Source organism: Rhinolophus sinicus, chromosome 2 (genome assembly GCF_057876585.1).
Source record: "Rhinolophus sinicus isolate RSI-liver-muscle chromosome 2, RSI-T2T, whole genome shotgun sequence".
NCBI lineage: Eukaryota > Metazoa > Chordata > Mammalia > Chiroptera > Rhinolophidae > Rhinolophus > Rhinolophus sinicus.
This window is the reverse complement of record NC_142502.1, coordinates 153,140,450-153,165,279: the sequence shown is the minus strand read 5'-3', so window position 1 is coordinate 153,165,279 and position 24,830 is coordinate 153,140,450. Positions and strand designations below refer to the sequence as shown.

Here is a 24,830-nt window from a genome sequence, read left to right as displayed (position 1 = left end):
GTCCTCAAACCACCTACCACACAGCAGTTTTTCCTTATAAACCACATATCTGCAACACTTCGTATCAGAAAGGGATGATAATCCCAAGCATAAAACCACTGTTTAGTAAAAATTCCTGAATTCTACATAATGCTGGACATAATAAAAAGGTGAGATGCTGGGATACTGCCAAATAAAGACCTGTTCTTCACATACAGATGGAGAAGCCACCAGGTGGAAGATGGAGTCCCAGAAATGCAAACTACATGTACAAGTAGAGCCCTCTAGCATTGCCTGCATGAACCCCAGAGAGGACCTCTTTTGAAAAGATAAAACTCAAATAACAAGATGTGTGTGTGTGTGTGTGTGTGTGTGTGTGTGTGTGTGTGTGTGTGTGTCAAGGCACCTTTCTACTGGGACAGTACTGGTCTAAACATTATTTTAATAAATGGTCATTTTTGAAGCACAAAAATTAAGCCCTCTAGATGTTTTGTTGAAATTTTACAAAACACTCATGTCCTCTATTTTCCTGGAGATTTTTATTCTATTCTCTTACTTGACTTGAATTATCAGGCCAAAAGAGGTCTCTGTGTTCTAATTACCTGCTGAGCCCCGACTAGACACTAACAACTTCTGCAAAGGCTGGAGGCTGCTAGAAACAGTTTTCCTCTTCTTGCCCAAGAAAAGTCCTGATCCAACTTTTATATAATCACTCAAAGGGGCTGCCTTTCTGAGAAACTAGCTAAAGTAAACAAGTTATACCCTCAGCTACTTCAGAAATTAGTATTTATTAAGGAAGACAGAGTTCAAAAAGACAAGATGCTGTAGAACAGGAGTATTCAACCTAGTTGATGAAGGGATAACTGAAATCTCCAAAGCAGCTACAACCATTCATCACAGGCATTAGAGAAGCATGAGGGATGGCCTAAGTAGAAGAAATGTTCACTGGCATCCATCCCTTTCTAGTCCCTTCCTGTCACCTCTTATCTTTATCCAGGAATCTATCCTTATGTTCAATCTCGCTATCAGCAGCCCAACACCTTTACCCCAACACAGCCATCAAACACACACACACACACACACACACACACACTAAAATCTCCTCCCAAAATGGGGTCTCAAGATATTGGGGAAAATTAAAGGTAGTATATTCACTCAAGAAGGTAAGGTCTATACAGTGAAGAGAAACTGTTATTATATTATCTTTTCATTAAAATCTTGATTAAAAACTTAAATTAAAAAAAAAAGAAAAAGGTAAGGTAAGGTCTACAATGGTAGGATTTCTCACCAAGAACTGCATAGTAGATTCAGTGGGTCAAATCCAGCCAGCAGGAGAGATGGCAACCATTCCTTGTATTTTGTCTGTGCTTTAATTGCATGATTTATAAATTCAGATATGTGGTTCCATGGTGCCAAGGGGCAACCTTTCTTCAAAAAGTAGCGAAATACTGAAAACTTCTCATATTTCAGGCAGTATGCCAAATGAAGTTCATTTAGCTGGGCTCCATATTTCAAAAGAATATTCACAATTCCAAAGAACTCACAGCTCCACCACAAGAAAACAACACAAAAAAAGAAGTTAGACTTTTGCATAAAAAATAATTGTTACAAACAATAGTAATTACAGCTGGGAAAAGAACAGTAGATGGGATAGTGGGCGGTCTTTATATGTCTAGTGGATTTAAGTCTAGGGGACTAGCGGAATGTGAGGATTTTACGTTTTAATTTACACCCTCCTGCATAGTTTTAAATTTTCAACTATTAATGGCAGTGCCCTTAGAATTTTAAACCTTCATCTTAAAGAAATAAGTAATTTTAGAAATCATCATTGACAAATAGAAAACTCTTCTCAAATTGGGATATTTTTATACAATTAAGTATCTCTACAACAAAATACTTGCAACAAAGTTACTGAACAACATGATCTGTCCCTAAAGACAGATGCCTCATTCTAGGAATCTCTAAAATACCATTTCCTTTAGCAGTAATCTAATTCCCCTTTATTTTCAAATTTCTAATGGTAAAAAACAATCATAAAGAAAAGCTTTTAAGAAAGGAAAACTGCATTAAAATTGTAATAATATATACCGATAACAACAGATGACCACAAGTCATGTTTCACTTCTGCAATTACAAGAGGTGCTCAAAGTGGTTACCATCAGCGTCCAGACACTTCTGATTATGGCGAACTAATGCCTGAGCAACGTCGACCAAAGTGTCCACATGCAGACATTTATTTGGCACCCCCAGTATACGCACACACATGAATGAACACTCATACAAATCAAATATTCACAGACATCTGTACACTTACGTCCCCATGACCCCACATTCATACACACACATGTTCACAAACACACACAGGACCCTGCAGTGCAACCTGCTGAAGCTTAAGAAAAGCTTTTTTCAATTAAAGAAAATTTAAGTTATAGCTTTATATTTCTAAAGTCATCTTCTTTATGTAGTACTTTTACAGAATGAAAGTATATCACTTTGTATCTATTAAACTAGTGTTTTTTTTTAATGTTATTATCTAATCCTGGTAAGTTGTGTGTAAATTGATTGAAAATAAGCGGAACCCTTTTTTGATAGAGCTAATTGGCAAGAGCTAAAAACAAGAGCTAAGAGCACAGACTCTGGAGCCAGCCCGCTCAGCCACCTACTAGCTTTATGACCCTGAGCAAGTCACTTCAGCATTCTAGCACACAGAACTAGCACTATGTAAGTATTTCTAAAATAAATGATATGTAAAGTAAAATACCATATAAATTAAAATAAAACATAATAAACATAAATACTGGGAATTTATCCAGGGGATACATTTTTTAAAATTATATCCCATTTAAACAAATATATTCATCATAGTATTATCTATAACAGACTTTAAAAAGAAATTATCTAAATGTTCAACAACAGAAGAGCAGATAAGTACAAAATATGATAGCCATCAAAAACTGCAATTATAATGGTTGTGTGACCACATTTTAAAAACTGTTTGTAATTTTAACTGTAACAAAGCTCAGTAAACATGTATGTTCATGATGTAGACAACTGTGAAAAAAATATGGAAGAATAAAATTACTCTCCCTTTGAAACTGGCATTAATTCTGTTTCAAACAACTACAAATAAGAAATATTTCATTCATTATAGTATTGTAGAATCTAAATAAATAAGAGAAATTATAAATAAAATAAATATAAAATGTTTAAACTATTGTCATACGAGACCAATTACTTCTGAGGATTATGTACAGAACTTGAAATCAAGGTTCTAAAGCAGTTAAAACACTATTTACATTAGTAAAATGTCACCTCACCCATGTATATTTTTATAAATCTATTTCATTTATTCTCCAATTTGTGCTTCTTTTCTTTAGTTAAAAGATTAAACGGCATTCTTTGAATTATCTGCACAGCAACTAGAAAAGAAAAATCTATAATTATAAAATTTCTTTATAAAAATTAGTAACTTTGTTGTTTGTCTACTATCTTGCTATTTGTTTCTGATAAGAAGTCCACCATTCATATCACTGTTCTTAAAAACAGCCATGTATGTTTGTATTTTTTCCTCTGGCTGTTTTCAGACTTAGGAAAGCAGAGATAATTTGTTGCTAGCAGTCTTGCACTACAAGAAATGCTAAAGAATATACTTCTGATTGATGGTTCTAAAGAGTTATCACCAATTCATTTCAACCGCTTCGACCTCATTTAACTACACATACATTCTCATTATTTTGCCTGCAGTTATTACTTGCTGATTGCACTATAGAACAGACAAACTACATACAGACTGTTGAACATATTCCAAAAAATATGCAGGTAAACTGTGAGAAAAGCTCGAGGTATTGCCTCATGACAAATATGATATATAATCCTCAAAAAGCCTGGCAATTGTCAAGGCATGTGTGTTTACCTTTACAATTCAGGGACTGGTTAAATTCTTTCCTCTGAAACCATCCTTAGTGCTTTGAAACCATCAATCGCCTAACCATAGAGACTTTAGCTCTTAATGATTTAGCTCTTAAAGAGGACATACTTTTATTACAGAATACAAGCTAAATGCACCTTATTAGATTAAGTGCTACAGATTTTCTGTTTAGGAAAAAACTACAAAACCAAGAGGCTTTCTTGTTAAAATTTCAACATAGCACTCAGACATGTAGCTCATGCTAAGACAATTTTAAGAACAAGTACAAAAGATAAACCATGCATCTCTAAAATGTGAGAGGAACATATGCATGTATAATTCCCTATAATAACAAACTTCATTGAGTATTTATTCTGTACCAGGCACTATGTTAAATGTTTTACATGGAAGATGTACCTTATGGTCACAACAACCCTAAGGATGAAGTTCTTTTATTATCTCTATTCTAGATGCGAAAATTAAAACCAAGTCACAGAGCTAGGAATTGGTAAAATAGGGATAATAATACCATGTTTCCCCCAAAATAAGACCTAGCCAGACAATCAGCTCTACTGCATCTTTGTGGAGCTAAATAAAGACCTGGTATTATATTATATTATATTATATCATATCATATCATATCATATCATATCATATCATATCATATCATATCATATCATATCATATCATATCATATCATATCATATCATATCATATCATATCATATCATATCATATCATATCATATCATATCATATCATATTATATTATGTAAGACCCGGTCTTATATTATAGTAAAATAAGACTGGGTCTTATATTAATTTTTGCTCCAAAAGACGCATTAGAGCTGATTGTCCGGCTAGGTCTTATTTTGGGGGAAACACGGTATAAAGTCAAAATCTAACAGTGAATATGAAAAAATCTAACAGTTAATATGAAAATCTACCAGCAAATATCTGAAATATCTCTCCTCTATTATAAAAACTAAACACTTCATGAAATAGTCAGATTGAGGAATACTTTGAGGCCAGACCTATGTTTCCCAAAGTATGTTGCATGAAACACTAGTCCCTGAAAACGATCCGTATGAAAGAGACTCCACAATGAAAATATTTGAGAAACTCTAAATAGTGAGTCCACAAAAGGGAGAAATATAGGATAAACTTATTTTTAAATAGTATGCTAGCTACATTTTCAAATTATATGCTCAAATGTTTTTCTTCAACCTCCAGAAACCTTTAAGAAGCAGCTTTAAAATTAAAGCAAAGGATCCAATCAATAATCTCAAAAAAGCATAATAAAGAGTATAAAATACACCAACAGTCTATAAATATGGGAACAATAGTATATTTATTATAAACATAAGTTCTTCCTATGTTTCCAAAGTTTTGTAGACTCATTCCCCTCTTAGGAATTCACAAACCACCACAAGAAAAATTCTTAGAAGCCCTTCAAGAAAGAAACCTATTTAACATTGCTTAACCCTGTATTTCCCAAACTTAATTAACTATTTATCTCATGTAATATCTATTAACAATCCACAGAATTAGTATTCTACAGAGACACACTTTGGAAAACCCAGCTCTAAACTTCTTCCAATTATCACATTGCCTTGTGTTAAAAGAGACAAAAGTACACTCCTAAAAAAGGCTTATAAAATTGCCTAGTGCTATATTATAGACCCTTTTCCAACAAAACGACCTATTATATGGCAAATCATACACAAAATAAACTGGAGAATCATAAAACTTTGTCAGCATGCCCTGAGCTTCTGGGAAGGATATTAAGAAGGTCTCCTATATACATGCAGAGTCCAGAAATGCAAGCAATTTCAGTGCTCTGTATGACCTTGATTATTACTTGTCACTGAGCAACAGCAGACCCTAGGGCTTAGATAATCTTTGCTTAGAAGATATATTATATGAATATATGCATGTATTTCTCTTAAGATTTAAACAAATTTTGTCTCAAGCCTTGATAAAGAATCAGAAAAACTCTTCAAGTCCTAGAGACTAGAAAGAAATAGTCCATCCTATTTAACCCTTGCAGGACATTTGGTCCTGCCTAAAACAAAGACATTTGGTCATGCCCACTCATCTACCTCACCCCATGTATCATTACCAGCTAGGCTACCAAAGCAAAAAGGGTTATTACCAACAATACAGCCACAATACAATTACTGAATCAATAAAACATGCTAGTATTTTTTATCTATGAATCCTGTAAACCAAAAGTATAAACAAATGTTATGGGCTGTCTAAAGCCAGGGATGTTTTCTAAGTGCGGACATTTTGGACAGGACTAAATGTCCACTAACATATTTAACACAAATATCAAGAACTAATTGTGATATATTAAGAGAATGCATGTTATATAAACAGTGAAAATCATCAGATACTGAGAAAGAGGAGAGGTTTAAGACCTCAAAAAGCAATGTGGAGACCTTATCTTTGGGCTTCTACACTTCCATCATTCTGCTCTTGCAAGTTCAAAAATGTGCGCAGAAACAGGGCCCAGATAAAAGAAGCACAGTAAAAGGAAATTCAACATGTTAACAAGATTTATTTTAAACATGTAGAAACAGGCAAACATCTTGAGCAATTTATGCTCAATTAGCCAACATATTATAATATGTAATCAACTCAGGAGCTGAAGTATCAAAGTTTTATTGAAATGGCTTTCAGCTTCTAGGCTGAAAACAAAATGAAGACATCAGATTGTATCAGATGTACCAATATATGATATGACGAGAAAGGACATAACAATTTTTACAAAACTAATATGTTAACAATGATCAATATCATTTCAAAGACAGACAAACTCAGGTCAGTTAAGCCATGATCTCTTCCTACAGTCACATATAAAAGGCCTTAAAACTTATTCAAATTGTCCTGAAATTTCTCAACTTCCATCCTCTTCCACATTCCAATTAAATGAGCCTTTTTCTTATATTTTCTCATCTGAGTTGAATTACTCAACTGTGCCCTTGGAAGGCTGTTAACTTTTTAGCCCCAAAGGACAAAGACCACTTTTGTACAGTGGTGAAGGAGACGCCTTTCCATCATGCCATAGAGGGATTGGAAAAGCTAAAGGTCACTGCTTCATATGGAAGCTCATCCTCTCAAAGGGATACCCAGCAAAAAGTTTCAGAATGCTAGTCCTGAGTTAAAAAGTTCAATTGACTGAAGAAAACAACAAAGAACAATAAAACCCAGAGCCATTATTTATATTTACTCTTTTCATCACCTTTTACTATTAATTATACTATCTGTAAAAGCACATAAAAGTTTACTAGAACACAATAGGCCAATAGTGCAAGAAGGGACACCAATACTAAATTTCTAGGTCTCAGGGAAATACCAGAAAACATACAAATGATAAAACAAGTTTTAACTCATTGACACCTAAAGTCAGATAAATGTTGATTAAATCTTTTTATGTAACAATCTTACACCAAACATTACTGTAACAATATTGTTGCTATAAAAATAAAATTTCAAAATTTATACAACTAAACTTATTATCTATTTCCAAATTTGAATATCTAATAATTAATTTTGGAAAATGGAGTTTTCCAATGTCCCTGGTTCGATTATTGTCACCAAAACACAAATTCTTATTAATAACTGGTAAATGGAATATAGGAAACTTGTACATTGTTTCATTAAGGAACAACAGAACAAGAAAATTATTTTAAATGAAAATTCTATTAAAATATCCTTGCTTTTTAAATGGAAATACTACTTAATGTAATTTTTAGGTATGTGACAGTAGAGAATCCAAATTTTAAGATGTATACTTATTGAAACAAGTAACAAAAAATTAACAAAAATTTCAATTATGATTTTTTTCCCCAGACACTTGGCTATATTACCGACTTGATATACTAAAACAAAACCAACTGGGAGAATGACAGTTTTTTTGCTTGATCAGCAAAGTTTTATACAGAGTTCCAAAACAATGAAATGATTTTCACATTATGTGTAGAGACTGACATACAAACTAATAGCTAGACATCAGCTAATATAGATGCAGTATAGAATAAAAATTTAACTTATATTGTTTTCTAGATAATTGGTGCATAATAGGGAGAGGAAAATTAATCTTGATATTTTTTCACTATGTGCCAAAAATGGTGCTATATCCTATATACAAGCCGACCCCTTTATATACACACATTAAATGTGAGCATATGTGATTATGATAACCAACTTTTAGATTTAGCCCTTGGGAAAGATTTCCCCTTCAGTTAAATTCCCCACAAAACAGGTAATAATAGCAAAGATGTATCAAAATTAAGTCTATTGCCATGGGTCCCAGGCAAACAAATGAACAATTAGAAAGAGTAGAAGGTACTCTCCTGAAAGAGATACTTTAATGTTTTAGCTTTTTCCCTACAGGCCAACAAATAATACCTTCCAATGACTTTTCTTACTGAAAAACTCCCTTACTAATTAAGAAGACATTTGGTCCAATTACAAGTTCCCACATGGAAGAAAATAGCTGATAAGCCCTTTTAAAGCCACCAAACCAAATTTTGCTGTGAGGTGACCCTATGGTATACATGGCCACTTTACAGAACAAAAATTCCAATAGCAAAAAACAAAGCTTGTTACTAGCTCACGTCTGTGACCGAGGACAACTATACACCACACTGCTGCTGCTTTATGCTTGGATTTCAGCAGTTTGGTTATTTTTGAGCATGTTTTCCTTTGGCTTTATCCTGTATCAGTTTACTGAGCTTCCTAAATCTATAAATTTATGTCTTCATCAAATATTGGAAATTTTTGGGCCATTATTAGTTCACATCATCTTTTTCCTCGCCTCCTGGACTTTTAATGAGACGAATGTCAAACCACTAATACTGTCCCTCAGGTCCCTGAGGCTCTGGGTGTTTTTTTTTGTTTGTGTGTTTTGTTTTCCCAATCCTTTTCCTCTCTGTTCTTCTGCTTGGGTAATTTTTATAGGTCTGTCTTCAAGTTAATTGACTGTATCAATTCCATTCTGCTATAGAGCCCATGTAGTAAATTTTTCATTTCAGGTATTATATTTTTCAGTTATAAAATTTCAATTTGATTCTCTTTTATGGTTACGTATTTCTCAGCTGAGAATTTCTACCTTTCCATTTACTTCAAGTGTGTTTACTATATAAAGCACAATTTTAATAGGTGCTTTCAATTATTTGCTATATCCACCGTCTAGACCATCTCAGGTTTGGCACCTGTTAATTGTCTTTTCCCTTGAGAATTGGTCATATTTTACTGGTTCTTCATATGTCAAGTAATTTAGACTTGAATTTAATGTTGTGAATGTTAACATTGTGAATGTTAATGTTGTATAGACTCTGGGTTCTGTTATAATCTTTTGAAGAATGCTGACTTTTGTATGTTAGTTTATTTTAAGCAGGCATACGACCTAGTTAGGTTCAGACTGCAATTTTTTTTCAGAAACTGTTTCCTCCATTTTAAGAGTTTGTGGAAGAACAGCTAGGACCACTCAGTGGTTGTTCCTACCCATTCAGTGGCCTGAGCAATAGGGGCTGCAGACCAGTCTTCAGCAGCAGGCTGAGTACTCGGTCTTCAGTAGGGAACTGCTGAATGGGCACAGAGGGCACCTGCACACCTTCAGACCAGCCTGCGACAAAGGCTGAACAACAATGAACTGGGGAGCTGGAGCAGTCAGTCCATTTGCCCCAAATCCCTCCTTGGCCACAGCCTTTCAGCAGCAGCCTGCTCTTCCTTTTCAGTTTCTTCAGGATCTCTGTAGAAGCGGAGGTCAGGCATGGCCTCTTATGGGTGTTCATGGGAGATGGTGCCATGCTTGCACAGAACTTCCCAGGCTGGCATCCATCACATTAGACCCACTGAGTAAGCTCCCTTGTTGGTGCATGGGATGGGAAGGCCCTCATAGTGCAGACGGCAGTCTGCGTTATACAGAACAATGGTCGGCAGGTTAACACAAGACGATTCTGTGAGAGGCTGGGCGTCAGCTCTGGGATCAGTAAGCACCAGGAGTCTTGGCTCCCAGAAGGCTGCCTGCATCTGCTTAGGGAAGTTCCAGGAGTGAAACAGTAGCTCTGGGAGCAGCAGCAAACGTCAGCACAGTTCACTGCAGTATTCCCAGATGATATGACAGTGACATTGGCTGGGTTTTCAATGGCACGATAGCACAAGTGCCAGCAGAAGCTTCTCCCAGGTTCTCTTCAAATTTAAGACGCAGATGCCATCACTGTTCCATTTGGAAGTCAAGATTGGTGCCACCTAACTGGGTTCCTGCTGCAAAGAACATGAAGACATCTTCCTCCTTGATTTGTAGGACATCAAGAGCTCTAAACACTGTAAAACTTCCCCTTTATGTTACGACAGGAACCCAGAACAACGCTGTATGGAGCCCACTGTGGGTAGTGTGGAATGGCCAGACGGCAATTTCTGTTTCACCTTCTATAGAGAGTGGTTCCAATGTCAGTTCAGTTTTTAAAGCCTCTGGGTTTGGTCCCATGAAATGTGCCACTCAGCGGGTTATCCTGAGACTTGGGTGATAGTTTAAATCTTGTTTGCAACAAGTTGGGTCTCTCTTGTGCATTCAAGGCTTGGGGTGAGCTTGGGACATATGCAGGTCCATGCACAGAATTAGGGGATTCCCTTCACCAGCCCGCTCTTCTCCAGGATTCCCCTCACACGCTCTGTCCCACAGTATTCTATTTACCTGATTCCTCAGGACAGAAAAGCATTAAGGTGCTTCAGGGTTAACAGGGACACTGTGTTATATGGTTTAATTCAAACTATTCTCAAAGATGATGAGGCATGAGCTTAGCTATTATGACCAAAAAGACCGAAAATATCATTCCTCCAAAAGGTAAAATGAAGGTCAAAAAAGACTCATTATATTGGAGCCATACACATACCAACTATCCAAAATCATTACATTCTGATCTAGTTTTTAAAAGTTCAATTCTGACCTAACAATAAAATATAATGGAGTTAGATATGTATGGAAAAAGAACAACTGAAACAACTAGTCATCGATGCAGGATTACTGAAGGTAAAGTATTTAGAAAGACAAAACTTAAGTTACAACTAAGTTCTATGAAAGTTATGCAGAGTGGGTCTCCGATACTCAGATGAACTAAAACCCCAAATATTCAGTCCCTAATATATAACTGGAAGCTTAAATACAGAATAAACAAAATGAAGTATTTTACATAGCACATATGAAGAGATGGTAGAGACTGAAAAGCTTAGTTGTTTTTAATAAATATTTAAATTGTAGATAGCAATTCATAACAGTGAATTCAGGAAAGCAAGTAAAATTTGAGGTATGACTGCAGCCTCTTTTGCATCATTAAAAACAATAGCATTTATCTGCACAACTTATTCCATTATTGGATGGACCATAGATATTACTCAACATGGCTTTTCTTACACATAGCCCTATTCTTACTATTTTAAAACCTTGGGAGACTTATAGACAAGTATTGGCCAGAAGCCTAATAAAGTAGCAGTAATTCTTCATTTATTCGACTTCACAGGATCATGGCAGAGTAGAGTAGAGAAACAAAAATTTTTAAGACTTTTTAATTTAATTACTATAAGTCACATAAAGAATACTACGTACCAATTACATTAAAAATACGGTAATATCTACAAAATCAAAGTTTTATTTTTAGGCTTATCATAAGTCACGTAAATATAAATTTCAATTAGTAAATAACCTGAAGCACCGCCAATGCCCTACTTGATAAAGTCATTTTTAATTCTTTTTTCCCCCAGTTTTATGGGGGGCAGGAGGGGGTGTAACTGACAAATAAGACTGTAGGATCCTTAAAGCATACAACATGATGATTCCACATATGTATACATTGTGAAAGAAGTCCCCCCATCCAATTAACACATCCATCACCTCACACATTTACCTTTTTTTTTAGGGAAAGAACTTGAATTCTACTCTCTTAGAAAATTTCAATTATACAGTACAGTGTTATGAACTATAAATCACCATGTTATACATTAGATCCTCACATCTTATTCATCATAAAACTGAAAGTACGTTTTACCTCTTGAATTGTTTTGAAGACCAAGGATATCTGAGAATTCTTCATTTATTTAATGCATTGGAAGTATTCCCTAAAATTGCTACCCTAAAAATATAATCCCAATCCAAAGCGGGAAGGAAACAAACTGACATTATCACCTCATTTTTACTGAACAAGGTGCATCATAGAGGGTTTTTCCTGTTTGTCTGTTTTTGTTTTCAAGTTAGCAATTTAGCACTAAGATATTATTAAGTTTCATCATAAAAGAGAGTCAGCTGGAAATATATCTCCTTGTAGCAAATATACATACTCCTTTTGGAAAGCCATACACATGGGAGAACTAAATCCAAAGACCAGGCACATCTGGGCATCTGGGCTGTAGCCATGCTGGAGTAACATTTCTAGGCAGTCTTCATGCCCTCCAAACACTGCTGAGTAAACAGGGCTCACTTTGTCAGGCCCAATGTCACAGACCCGGTTAGTAAGTGGTATTAACAAGTCCAAGATTCTGCAAGTACACAAATATAGGAGAATTTAGTGTTTTAAATGCACATGAGTGTAGGCAACATTTCTACAGCACATATATCGAGTCACCCATTGACTGATTTAATAAAAGTCTTTCTGTCTTCAGTTTAGCTTTTACCTGTATTAAATTATTATAGGCTATATACTCCAAAATGTTAAGCTTACTATTGTTGCTTAATAGTAACGTCCTTAAATTATCTAAAACAGAATTAAATAACGTTCCCATAAGTAAATAGGTAACAGGCTGTCCCTTCGTATTTTTTCACTACTTACCTACCCACCATCACCCTACTCCCCCAAATTCAAATTGTTAGATATTTTAGGATCTAATCAATTATTTAAAACTTCATTGTGGCAAATATAAATTTGTAGTAAGGATAAATTATTTTCCTTCTTCAAGTGCAAACTAAAGTGTTTTTTTCCTAATTAACAACAATTTTTAAAGATGGTGAGTAACATGAAGTGAACAGTATTCTCATCAGGAAGAAATCAAAATTTCTGCTGAAATATTCTATTCTCTGAAAAGAATATGAGCTCTATAAACAGATTCATAAAAAAATTAGTTCCTAGGTAGAGAAAGTTCTAAAGAAAATCATTAAAAGAGAAGTTCTTAGATTATTTGTAAATTTACCTCTAGCAGTCAGCTAGAGAGAAAGGACTACTCTATTTTTCTAAAATCAAAAATAAAACTAGGGATAATGAAAGCCAGGAAATCCCTCTGCTTTCTGGGAAAAGAAAGGCAAGGCTACTCCAACGTATCTTTGTAACATTCTTTGTCTTTGCTACTTTTCCTATATAGGGTAGGCCTAAAGCGATTATATTATTAACAGAGAACTTATACTCACATAACGTACCTGAGAAGTACTCTATGGAGGAAATAATCTGTGACAAACAGAATTCTCAAAATTGAGAATAAATGAGGACAAATTCCCAAGAGAATTTTGGTATCAATTTAAAGCTCAGAGTATAACTGTACATAACATTTATATTTAAACAATCAAGAATTAAGAAAAATACCAAATTTTAAAACCTAAGCATTTTGTTAAAATAATTTATTTAATGTCTCAAACTTAATAAATGTGTTTAATTTTTTTAAATGGGTTGGAAAACATACTCTTCAACAAGTCAAACATACTTAACAAATATCTTTAAGAAAACAATAAAATATCGTGCCACCTAGTGGCATAATGACCAAATTGCAGAATCTGTTTTCCTACTATGTAAACCTAACGACAAATTCACTATTATTTTTTAAATTAAATAATACTAACAATAGCTATAAAGTTATGATTGTAGAATTATGACTCTAAAGACTTTAAACATATTTCAAAAAACTGTTCAGTGCCAATTTATATTAAGATAAGCTGCCATATTCTCAAAGGTATAACCAGGCTATTAGCTTCCAAGATTCCTGAAACCTCCAATTTCAGGTAGTTCCAACTTTCTTTTAGTCTCTCTCTCTCTCCAGAAAATACCAACATCTCATGGGAACTTTTGGCTAAGGAAGAAGAGCAGTAGAAGCAGGGAAAAGTACAGAGTTAGACTGGAGATTAGATAAAGTCCAGTCAAAGGGTTCCAGATGGGAGAACTACCAAGACAATACAAAAGGAAGACTGTACACCAACAGGGGTCACAAACTCAAAAGCTTCCTGGGGTTCAGGGAGGTAACGAAAATAAGTTGAATAGAGCCATCAGATAGCGAACTAAAGATGCCTGGGACAAAACCAGAGAACAGTGGAAGAGTGTGGCCATACGTGGGAAATCGGGGCAAAGACTTACCCTGAGAAAGCCCCTGGGGTTGTCCCATTTCCAGCCCCTGTGCCTGCTTTACACTAGGAAAGTGCAAGACTGAGAGGGGATGGGGATGGCACCGGAGACAGATGGGGAAGTGGATCCAGTCACTGAGCAGAGTGACAGAGAAGGGAATACCACGGATTTTGTCTGGAGGTAAAGAGTCTGCCCGACCCAGAAGATTTATTCCTTACAATCTTTTAATTATGACCTTTTTTCTTTTCTTTTTTCTTTCTTTTCTTTTTTTATTAATTTCATGTGTACAAAACACTGTAATAATTAGACATTTATTGTGTATACGCCTCACAAAGTGATAACGCCCCGCTCCCAATCTACCACCCAGACTTTTCTTATTTTCCATTTTTCACACTTACTCTGTGTGGCCCATCTGTGCAGCCGCATGAATAGGTAACTGCCAATTGTCCTCATTACAGTAAAGATCTGGGTCTGCCCCACTGGACAGCAAGAGCTCCACACACCGTGTGTGGCCCTCCTGAGCAGCAATGAACAAGGGAGTAGCTTTGTCCAAGGCTTGACAATTGACATTTGCACCTAATACAAAATAAAACATTTAACAGATAATCCTCATTTATGGGGGGAAAAACATAATTCACACACATTTCAAAGCAGCTGCCTTAAAAGAGTTTCATAGTACAGGTGACCCTTGAATAATACAGGTTTGAACTGTGCAGGTCTACTTACATATGGATTTTTTTCCATCTTATAAACAGGCGATGTAAATTTACGGTATCGATAAATATAATACAGTATGGTAAATGTATTTTCTCAATAACATTTTTTCTCCAGCTTACTTTATTGTAAGAATATAGCATATAATACATATAACATACAAAATATGTGTTAATCGACTGTTATCGGTAAGGCTTCCAGTCAACAGTAAGGAATTAGTAGTAATTTTTGAGAGGAGTCAGAAGTTACACATAGATTTTCAACTGCACGTGGGGCCAGAGTCCCTAACCCCTGCATTGTTCAAGGATCTACTGTACAAGTTCCCCCAACACACAGAGGATATTGTTGTATAAACATACTGATTTTCTTAACTTGGTGGTAATCATATTTAAAGGGTTTTTGCTTTTATGTTAGCAAGAAAACAAGTTATTAATACTTTATAATTCATTTTTAAGCTAAAACAAAAATCTTATTCAATAAAGAATTCATTCCAATCCCTCCTCCAACAAGCACTCTGTGGTTCCAATAAGTAATCATTTAAAAGGTAAAAAGCAAACAATCAAATATGGATAACATTTCTGATAATTACTGAAAAGAATAAGAAAAATCCTAAATTATGAACCTTTATAGATGCCCCTCTCTAATCAATTCAGAGTAAGTTTTACGACAAACATTTCCAATAGATAGGACATACATGAGGGCTATGCTTTAAAACTAATGTTGACTATACTCTTCATTACAACCTTATTCTTTATGACCATTGTATGATAGAGCCCACAATAAAAGGAAAAGGGTCTATTTCGATAGGATTCTGAGCTCAATTTTTAAAGCATAAATCTAACCAATTATCTAGATGCCAGTATATAAAGATGTGAAGAAGCTGAAAGTGACTTCAATATTTCTGAAGGTTTTAAAAGTAGCAGACTTCCCCAAACTTTTCTCATTGATAAATAATGTGTTAAATGTGCTAAGTATGGTGTTATTACCTGACCATACATTTTTTTTTTAATTTCTGGAATATATCTCAGTGGAGAAATCATCATTATCAAGGGGAAAAAGAGTAATTTTTATTTAAAAGGATGTTCCATAAATGTACCTTGAATAAAACAAAGCCATGAAATAGGTTAAAAACCATGCAAAACATAAATGATAAGTTAGAGTTTATAGAACCTTCAGAAATTCCAACTGAACATTCAACATGTCTAGATGAATAAAATCTTAACACAAAGTGGATGCTTCGCCTACTATCAGCTTCAGAAAGAAGCGGACATTACTGAGGAAAGACTAGCTCAAGACAGAAGTCTACTCAACTTATTTTAAGCAATGTTTCACTTTGATAATTTCAAAGTACATATCAGAAAGAATAAGTAATCAGTCCCTTTAAAATTACAGGTAGAAAATTTGGAAAAAGGACATAATTCACTGAAAGTCATTTTAAGGAGTTAGAAACACATATAAGGAGAGTCATTAAGGTGCAGTTTAATCTATTTTATTCTAAATATTAGTTACATACTAATAATTGGAATTTATGGGGCTGGAAGCCATAAAATGAATTAAGACCATCCTCAGGAAGGTATAATATAGAAGAAGAAAGAAAATGAGAAGTCAGAAGGCCTGGGTCCAAGCCCTGATTCTGCCAAGAAATACTTTATAGATCTTTAGCAAGACACTTAAAACACTCAGGGCTTGGATTCTTAGTCTTAAGAAACACATGTCTAAATAAATGATTTTGGAGATTCCTTTCAACTCTAAGATGTAGACTCAATACAAATTTGTAATATATCGTAATTTGGCACCTAATGAATGTTTGTTTCTTCTGCTTCCTATTTCAACTTGAGTGTAAACTTTGTTTTGTATATTTGGAGGTAGTTTATTAAAAGCCTAGGTATTATAGAAAGTACCTGAAAAGCATTAGGTGTTTTAAAAATATATATATTGAATGTCAACTGTAACTGAAAAAATTTTTTTTAAATTGCCTGATGGCAAAACTGGTATATTTCCCTGCTGCTCTTGACTATCCATGCTTCGTCAGGTTAGCACTCGTGAGAGCATATATACACAGTGTTTGGAGGAATTTAACAGCCTTTACATGATTTTTCTTGTCACAGAAATGTCATACAGAATAAGAATGCCACCTAAACACCATCTTCTCTGGCAATGCTGAATGTGTAATGGCTGTCACAGAGAAACTAAAGGTTTATGCTGCTTTTAACATAATAAAGTATAAATATGCTTTGAAATAAACCCATTTAAATAATCATACAATTCGTCAAAACATACAATTCAAGGGTTTAATATACGAAATAGCTATCTAATAAATTAAGCCTAAAATAGTCTTATACCCTGGAAAGTTGGAACAGCTCAGGTCCCTATAAGAAAGGACAGTCCCATCATTCAACCTGCCAATAAACCTTCTTTAGTAATAGATTATTTTCCTCCTCAGGTAAATTAGTAGCTGTGCGTTGCAATATGTTAGTAATAGACACTTAGTACCCAGGATTATAAATCAACTTGTATATACTCTTATTTACCACTAACATAAAACCATAAATTTCACAACCTGATTTATAGCTGGTCAAGAATTATTCTCCCTAGGAAGATACAAAGTTAAAACTCATGATCTTAACAGTGCAAAGGCTAATGGATTAATCTTACCTGATGAAATAAGTATGCTCAAGCTTTCTAGCTTGCCATATTGAGCAGCCACAAATAAAGGTGTGATTCCAAAGTCATCCTGGCATTCTTTGTTTGCTCCTTTTTTAAGAAGCAATTTTATGATCTCAGCATTTTCCTAAAGCACAGATTCAATATTTTAAATAAGCAAAAACAAATAGAAGGTATCTCTTTTCTCATTGCTTTTTTTTGTTTTGTTTTTTAATCCTCACTACAGGAAAACATTTTTTAAAGTGTATTGTTGGATGAAAAGGACATATTAAACAATCAAATTATTCTATGCCTTTAGCTAGCCCATTAAACATAAACAGATGAAACACTGATCTCTAGGAATTATAATCCTTATAAAATCCTGCAAAATTAGCTTGCGAGCTCAAACGCTGAATTATCAGTTTCTAAATACACTGCTATACATAAAATAAGCCTTTACTCCTTATCAATTTAGATCCCAAGTGTTCTGATGATCTCTATGCTATCAACATTTGAAAAACTTAGATAATCCCTGCAGCCCAAAGCTGCTGGAACTGCTAGAGCAGTTGGCTTATTCAGAATGATCATTAGCATTTAGACTGCCTTTTCTGTACTGCACTAACCATCATAAATCACAGGCAAGTAGGTAGCAAAAACTGTATAGAACTGTCATTTTAAAAGGGTAAAACACACAATTTACATGAAGACGAAATAATAAATTCAGAAGTTACCTGAAAAGTAGCCTGGTGTAAAGCATTCCATCCACACATAGAATGGGATCCATTAACATTTGCTCCGTGTCGTAGCAACAGCCTTAACACATCTATCTGTCCATTTTCAACAGCTGCAATACAGTAGTCAAAAAAAATTACTGTCAGTAAAATGGCATGTTTGTAGGACTGGACACTTTGGAGATGTTCTCATCACTTATTCACCTTCGAACTCACAATGCTGTGACCATTCCTATCAACAAATCAAAATAAATACTCCCTATGCAATGCCAAAACATTTATTACCATTGTCTTAGCCCAACCCATTCATAGATATAGATATAGATATAGATATAGATATAGATATAGATACATATATGTATATATACATATATATGTGTATATATATCTATTATGTGCACAAATTATTTTTAAAAATAGAGAGGAAATAGGAGGAAGAGGCAAATATTTATTCTCTGATAATGGACAGTATGTGTCTATTTTGTTAAAAATGCAATGGGAAGAGAATGGGGTAAACGAATGGGTCAGAAGAAGCAGTCTCAAAAAGACTGAAAGGTTTCCTATCATTACCATTTGATCACAAATGACAATCGTGATTGACAAACTGAAAGAGAAATACTGCAAATTTTGCATCTTAGATATTTTCTGCCATCATAAATAACAATCATTGTTAAAATTATGTTGTATCAACCAATGAAAATATAGTAAAACCTTGATTATTTGAACTAAAAGGGAACTCTAGATAAACTAAAGAGTGTTGTTAAAGAAATGTATTTTACTTAACTATAGTAACTGAAACTAATGGCTCCCACTTTGGAAAACAGTATAGAGGCTCCTCAAAAAATTAAGAAAAGAGCTACGATACATATGGCCCAGCATTCCTTCTTCTGGGTATCTACCTGAAAAATTTGAAAACATTTATTCATAAGGATATATGTACCCCTATGTTCACTATAGCATTGTACATGGTAGCTAAGACATGCAAACAACCTAAATATACTTCGATGGATGATTGGATAAAGAAGATGTGATACATATACACAGCGGAATATTACTCAGTGATGAGAAAGGATGAAATACTGCCATTTGCAACAACATGGATGGATCTTGAGAGTTATCTTGCTAAGCGAAATAAGTCAGATGGAAAAGGACAAGAACCATATGGTTTCACTCACATTTGGGACATAAAACAGAAAGCAACAAACAAACAAAACAAACAACACAAACTCATAGACACAGAAAACAAAAGGTTGTTACCAGAGGGGTGCAGGGTGGGAGGAGTACGAAGAGGGTCACGAGAGCCAAATTTATGGTGACAGAGGGAGATTAGATGCTGAGCACACAATGCAACACACAGATGATGTATTATAGAACTATACGCTTGAAACTTATATAATGTTACTAACCATTGTCGCCCCAATAAACTTAATTTAAAAAATAAAATAAAATAATTAAAAATAAAAATAAAAAACTAATGGCTTCTAAGTTGCTGCCAATGTAGACCCTTTGAAGGAACAGTTTGTTTGATTATAGATAACTAAAAATCACGTGCCCTGATACTAATTTTACCTAATTATTCTACCTTCTTTTACATATCTAATTTAACATTAGCACAAGGTATGTGTAGTCTAATACCACACACATATAACAGTTTATAAATCCTACCTAATGAGGATGAACATAGGTATAATATTATTAAGTTAACAGAACAAGTAGGGTCAAACTTTCCAGAATGTTATCTGCCATAAAACTTTGCTATGAAGGTGGCAGTAATTCTACAGGAGTTAATGAAAAAGCAGAATGCCAGAAGAGAGATATACAGCACTTAATAAATAAGTACACATATACACCATGAGCAAATATGGTATCCTGTGAATGTTGTGTGAGGCTATTACAATGACTTCTTAGAATTATAAGTTTAGGGAAATATCAGCATCTATAGGAAAAGAAAGAGCAGAGATATGTATAAGGTCTGACTCATGTGCTTGGTAGTGGGAAAGGAAGTTTAGAAAACAAGTAAGATTTTTTATTTCATTTCAAGCATAGAGTTATTCTATTATCTTCTACTATAGTAGGAGGCAGGAAGTGAGAATCAACAAGTCTTGGTCAAAAATTAGAAAGGCACTGGACATTTGGATGAAGGACCACACTTGAAAAATGCTAATACAGATGAAACAATAAGGGAAAATAAAATACTTAAAAGTATAAAATAAGAAATGTTAAATGTACTCATTATTATTGAAGATGATAACATGCCATTGAAATTCTATTAATTTTATATATTGAATTTATACCAAAGGTTATGTCCCCTATAAGGATTGTCAGGAGTTCTTTAATCATGAATTCTCTTATCCTGGGATGTTTCAGAAATTTAACCACCATGGTTGAGATAGTATCACTGTAGTAGGAGTTTAACATGACTTACCTTATTTCTTACTTCTTACCTTATTTCTAAGTTAATATTAAAGGGTACCCAGTTTTTTAAGCTGTTAGTTTTCTATAATAAATCTAAAGTCAATCTAATTGAGAAGGAAGGTCATGATAGAAACGTAAGAAAATATGTTTCATATCCAATTCATACATCATTATCAGTGATTGCTGGCAAAAACCATCCTATAGCCAGACCTTGTGTTGAAGATTATCAGGTTGTCAGCAGTGATATATGAAGAAAAGTTTTTTTTCATGAGTTAGGCTGACCTTATAGAAATGAAAATCGAAAAAGTTTGTTTCAGTTTTTAAATACAATATGGATGTCAGGTAGAGACAAAAATTGTTTTCACTTTTAATATCATAAATACATTAAGATATCTGCATCTCTAGTAAAAACATTTCCCAATAGCAAAAGAGTGAAACCAATTCATGAGCAGATAAATAGCATTTTTATAGCTTGTGCTAATTATTTCAAAATAAAGCAAATTTAATGGTTAATAATTTTAAAACAGTGGTTTACAAAAGTGTATTTAGAGCGTACATCTACTACCAAAGCCTCTTCTTTGGAAAAGCAGGATTAACTTCTTATATAACAAGTTACCACATTGGAAAGGGTAGGGGGAAACTGTACCATAACAATGTATGTTATGCTTCAATAAAAGTTTATTCAAAACAAACAAACAAACAAAAAACAAACTCAAACTTGCTATTTGGACTCCTAATCTACTAAGTATACTCCTTGAGGAAAGAAACTGTCTCTAACCCCCCTTTCATGCCCAGTGCCAATAGCAAACAGAAGACAGGCAATAATAAATAATCGTTGACTGGATGAATGGGGACAAAATGTCTAAAAGAAAATAAGATTTTCTCTTTTGAGAAATACATTCCCTCTCCAAACTGAATAGGCTTCAGAATTACACTTCTAGATATAACAATATAACTGATACTAAAGTAGCCATCCCTCCATAAACTATCATAAGAGTGGATAAAATACATAAAGACATTTTCTGGCATTAAACAACAGGCAGAAGACTGATTCCTGAGAGAAGGAAAACACATGTGGTGAGCCCTATAATTACCTCAGCTCTCTGCCTGGGGACACTTCTTGATTGTGGTGTAGTGAGCTAAAGCCTAAGCAGAGCAAAGGTAAGGTGCACCTAGAGAAGAGGAAACAGTCCAAGCAGACAGACTGCAGAAGTCCACTGAGCTAAGGAGGCAGAGATTAGAGTTTAAGCAGCTAAAATCTTCAGGGCAAGGTCCCAAAGAAAAAGAAGGATGGCCCCATTGTAGAAGTTCTCTAAAAATCCTTGGCTGGGGTCTGGGCTGCACACGTGTAAGGCAAGATGGAAGCCTACAAGTGAACTGCTAAAGGGTTCAAAATGAAAGAGTTAACTGGAGGTCAAACAGTGCTGTGAGGCAATGGAACTCCTAGGACTTCTGGCCCAGGGAGAGTGGTGAAACCACAGGACCTTATTAACACCCTGGGTATCCAGCTGAGATGCCCAAAAGGCAAGCCCTAGGAGTGATGACCACATCTGAGAGGCAGACTCTAAATCTGCTCTAAGCCTAAAATAAGCCCTGACAGGATCATGAAGGAGGCAGAGGTGAGGAATCAAGTTCTGCCAAGTTAGATGGACTTGGGAAACACCTTAAGCTCGCCACAGATCTAGTCTAAGAAAGTATAAAACCAAACCTAAACAAGTTCAAGGTGATAAGCCAGTAAATGATTGACCTATTAAAAAAAAATTTTTTTAATCAACATTTCTCAACATTTCAGAGGAAGGTAACAGAATTCAAGTCTGTAACATACTATCCACAATATCCACTAAACAAGTCAGAAAATAGTCAACAGAAACTGCCCCCAAAATGGTCCACGGGTTGGATTTAACAGATTAACTAAAGCAGCTATTATAAATATGCTTTAAAATTTTAAGGAAAATATGTTCAAAGAGTTTACTTTTAATGTATATATTATACAGATAGGTAAACATAGAAAATCTCAGCAGAGAAATGAAGCTATTCAAAGAAAAAAAAGAAAAAGAAAATTCTAGAACTGAAAAAAAAAAAGAAATGATGGGCCTAAGAGATTAGAGATTTTAGAAGAGTCAGTGAACTTGAAGACATCAATATAAATCATCAAATCTAAAGAACTGAGAGAAAAAATGACTGAAGAAAAATCAACTGTGCAGACCTGTGGACAATATCAGTCTAACATACATGCAATAGGAGTCCCACAAGGAGAAGAGTAAGAACAGGGCAGAAAAAAGAATACTTGAAGAAATCATGGCTGGAATTTTCCAAAATATGATTTTAAAAACAAAAACAAAACCCACACTGATTTACAGATTCCAGAAAATCAGCAAACCACAGCGCTTTGAAAGAAGTCACTACAGTTGTTATAACTTCACATTCTACGCAAATTAAAGGCAATTATACTAACATACCTAACAGCTCTGTGGAAGAATTTAAATGATTATAAAAAGGGCTGTAAACCACAAGCCACAGATATCAATTTAACAACTATAATATTAGTTTTAAATTTTTTCAGAGCCCATACTTGCACTTAAAGACACTAAAGACATTTCTTTAGACTGCAAAAATAGTATTATTTGCTCACTCTCTCATGACTCAGTAAGAGTAAGTTGCAGCTAGTGACAATGACAGATCTTGACGGGCTCTCTATTATAAACTCCAAGATGACAGACTGCATATTTCCTCCTAGCCATACTGAGGCTATGTACAGTCACTGACTTTGGACTCCACAGTCACCAACTACCACAACTCAAATGCCCTCCTCCCAATCCAACAACAACAAAAAACCCCTCACACTCATCAGTGTTCACTGATTTTTCATACTTTCCCATGATCTAATCCCAGCAAAGTCTTTATTGGAAATTAATTTCTATTCACCTAAATTTGGAATATGAAGCTATAATTTAAGTGTATGTGTTTACAGTCATTGTCAATCATATCCTAGAAGCCTACCAACATGTTTCATTGTAAAATACCTCAGCGACCTAATCATTATGGTAAGGCTGGAGAATTATTTACTTTTGAGGGAATATTATTCAACGTGAATGCATACCATACCTATATTTTATATGCACAGTAGGCAATAAACTAAAATTTCTCTTCTTTTGCACAACAATGTGGTAATTCCAACTTTTGATTTAGAAGCATTTCCACAGTTCAAGTGATTCTGAGCAGAGGAACAGTGATTTGGATATTCTGAAGAAGAAAGAGAAGTGGAAGAAGTGAAGGAGAAAGAAAGTACTTCATAAGTGCAAATAACTAGGACCAGGCATTTCAGCAGCATCAAACTGTATGTCCCCTTATATTGTGTGTCTGTGTCAGTAGTAGCAACATCGTATCTCCCAATCAGAATCTTCAAGTAACATGTGCTCAAATGAGTATCAGTAACAATCTGTGCACAAGACGGCATCCGGAGGAAAATGGAAAATTGAAGCAACTCCTGTAAATGTGTCATGTTCTTTTAGAACACCATTATCAATCTGGGCAGATGCTGAAAAGATCACTGGCCACTCATCCATCCATCCAACACTTTGTTCTAAAATCAATATATATAAACAGGTAATAAACATCACATGAGGAAGAAATGATGAAACACTGTATTAAAAGAGACATATAAATTAATTACAATACAGAAAACTTAATGGGATCCTGAATTCAACAAACTGAAAAATAAATATATATGACAATCGGGAAGTTTGACATTGACTGGATATTTGGTGATACTAATGAAATATGGTTAAATTTAGGAGCAATAATTGTATTGTGGTGTTGTTTTTTTAAAAAAACACTTTTAACCCTTAGAGATTCATACACAAACATTTATTATGTTTTAAATTACATAATGAATGGGGTTTTCCTTTGACATAATGGAGGGGGATTGTAGGTATAGTTTTAAGTGAAATAAGGTTGGCCCTGATTTGGGAACTATTAAAGTTGAGTATTGGTACATGGCAATTTATTATATTTTTCTCTATATTATTGTATATGTTTGAAATTGTCCATGAAGTTCCAAAAAAAGACTGCCACTAATTCTGAAGAGAATTTCAAATGGGAATTCCAAAAACACTATC

The 24,830-nt window shown here is 34.5% G+C and overlaps 1 protein-coding gene and 1 pseudogene across 3 annotated transcripts in view; both read right to left on the bottom strand.

Annotated features, from left to right (window-relative positions):
- The window catches only part of ASB3 (ankyrin repeat and SOCS box containing 3), a 92,339-nt gene that overhangs the window by 20,714 nt on the left and 46,795 nt on the right, over nucleotides 1–24,830 (bottom strand). For all 3 annotated transcript variants that reach the window (XM_019719439.3, XM_019719447.3, XM_074331985.2), the window contains 5 exons: nucleotides 18,298–18,410; nucleotides 17,579–17,714; nucleotides 14,608–14,785; nucleotides 12,228–12,425; nucleotides 1,268–1,525 (listed from right to left, as the gene is read on the bottom strand). In XM_019719439.3, the coding sequence (XP_019574998.2) occupies nucleotides 1,268–1,525; nucleotides 12,228–12,425; nucleotides 14,608–14,785; nucleotides 17,579–17,714; nucleotides 18,298–18,410 (883 nt within the window). The remainder of the gene's footprint in view (nucleotides 1–1,267; nucleotides 1,526–12,227; nucleotides 12,426–14,607; nucleotides 14,786–17,578; nucleotides 17,715–18,297; nucleotides 18,411–24,830) is intronic.
- LOC141571753 (small ribosomal subunit protein uS2 pseudogene) lies at nucleotides 9,229–12,080 on the bottom strand (annotated as a pseudogene).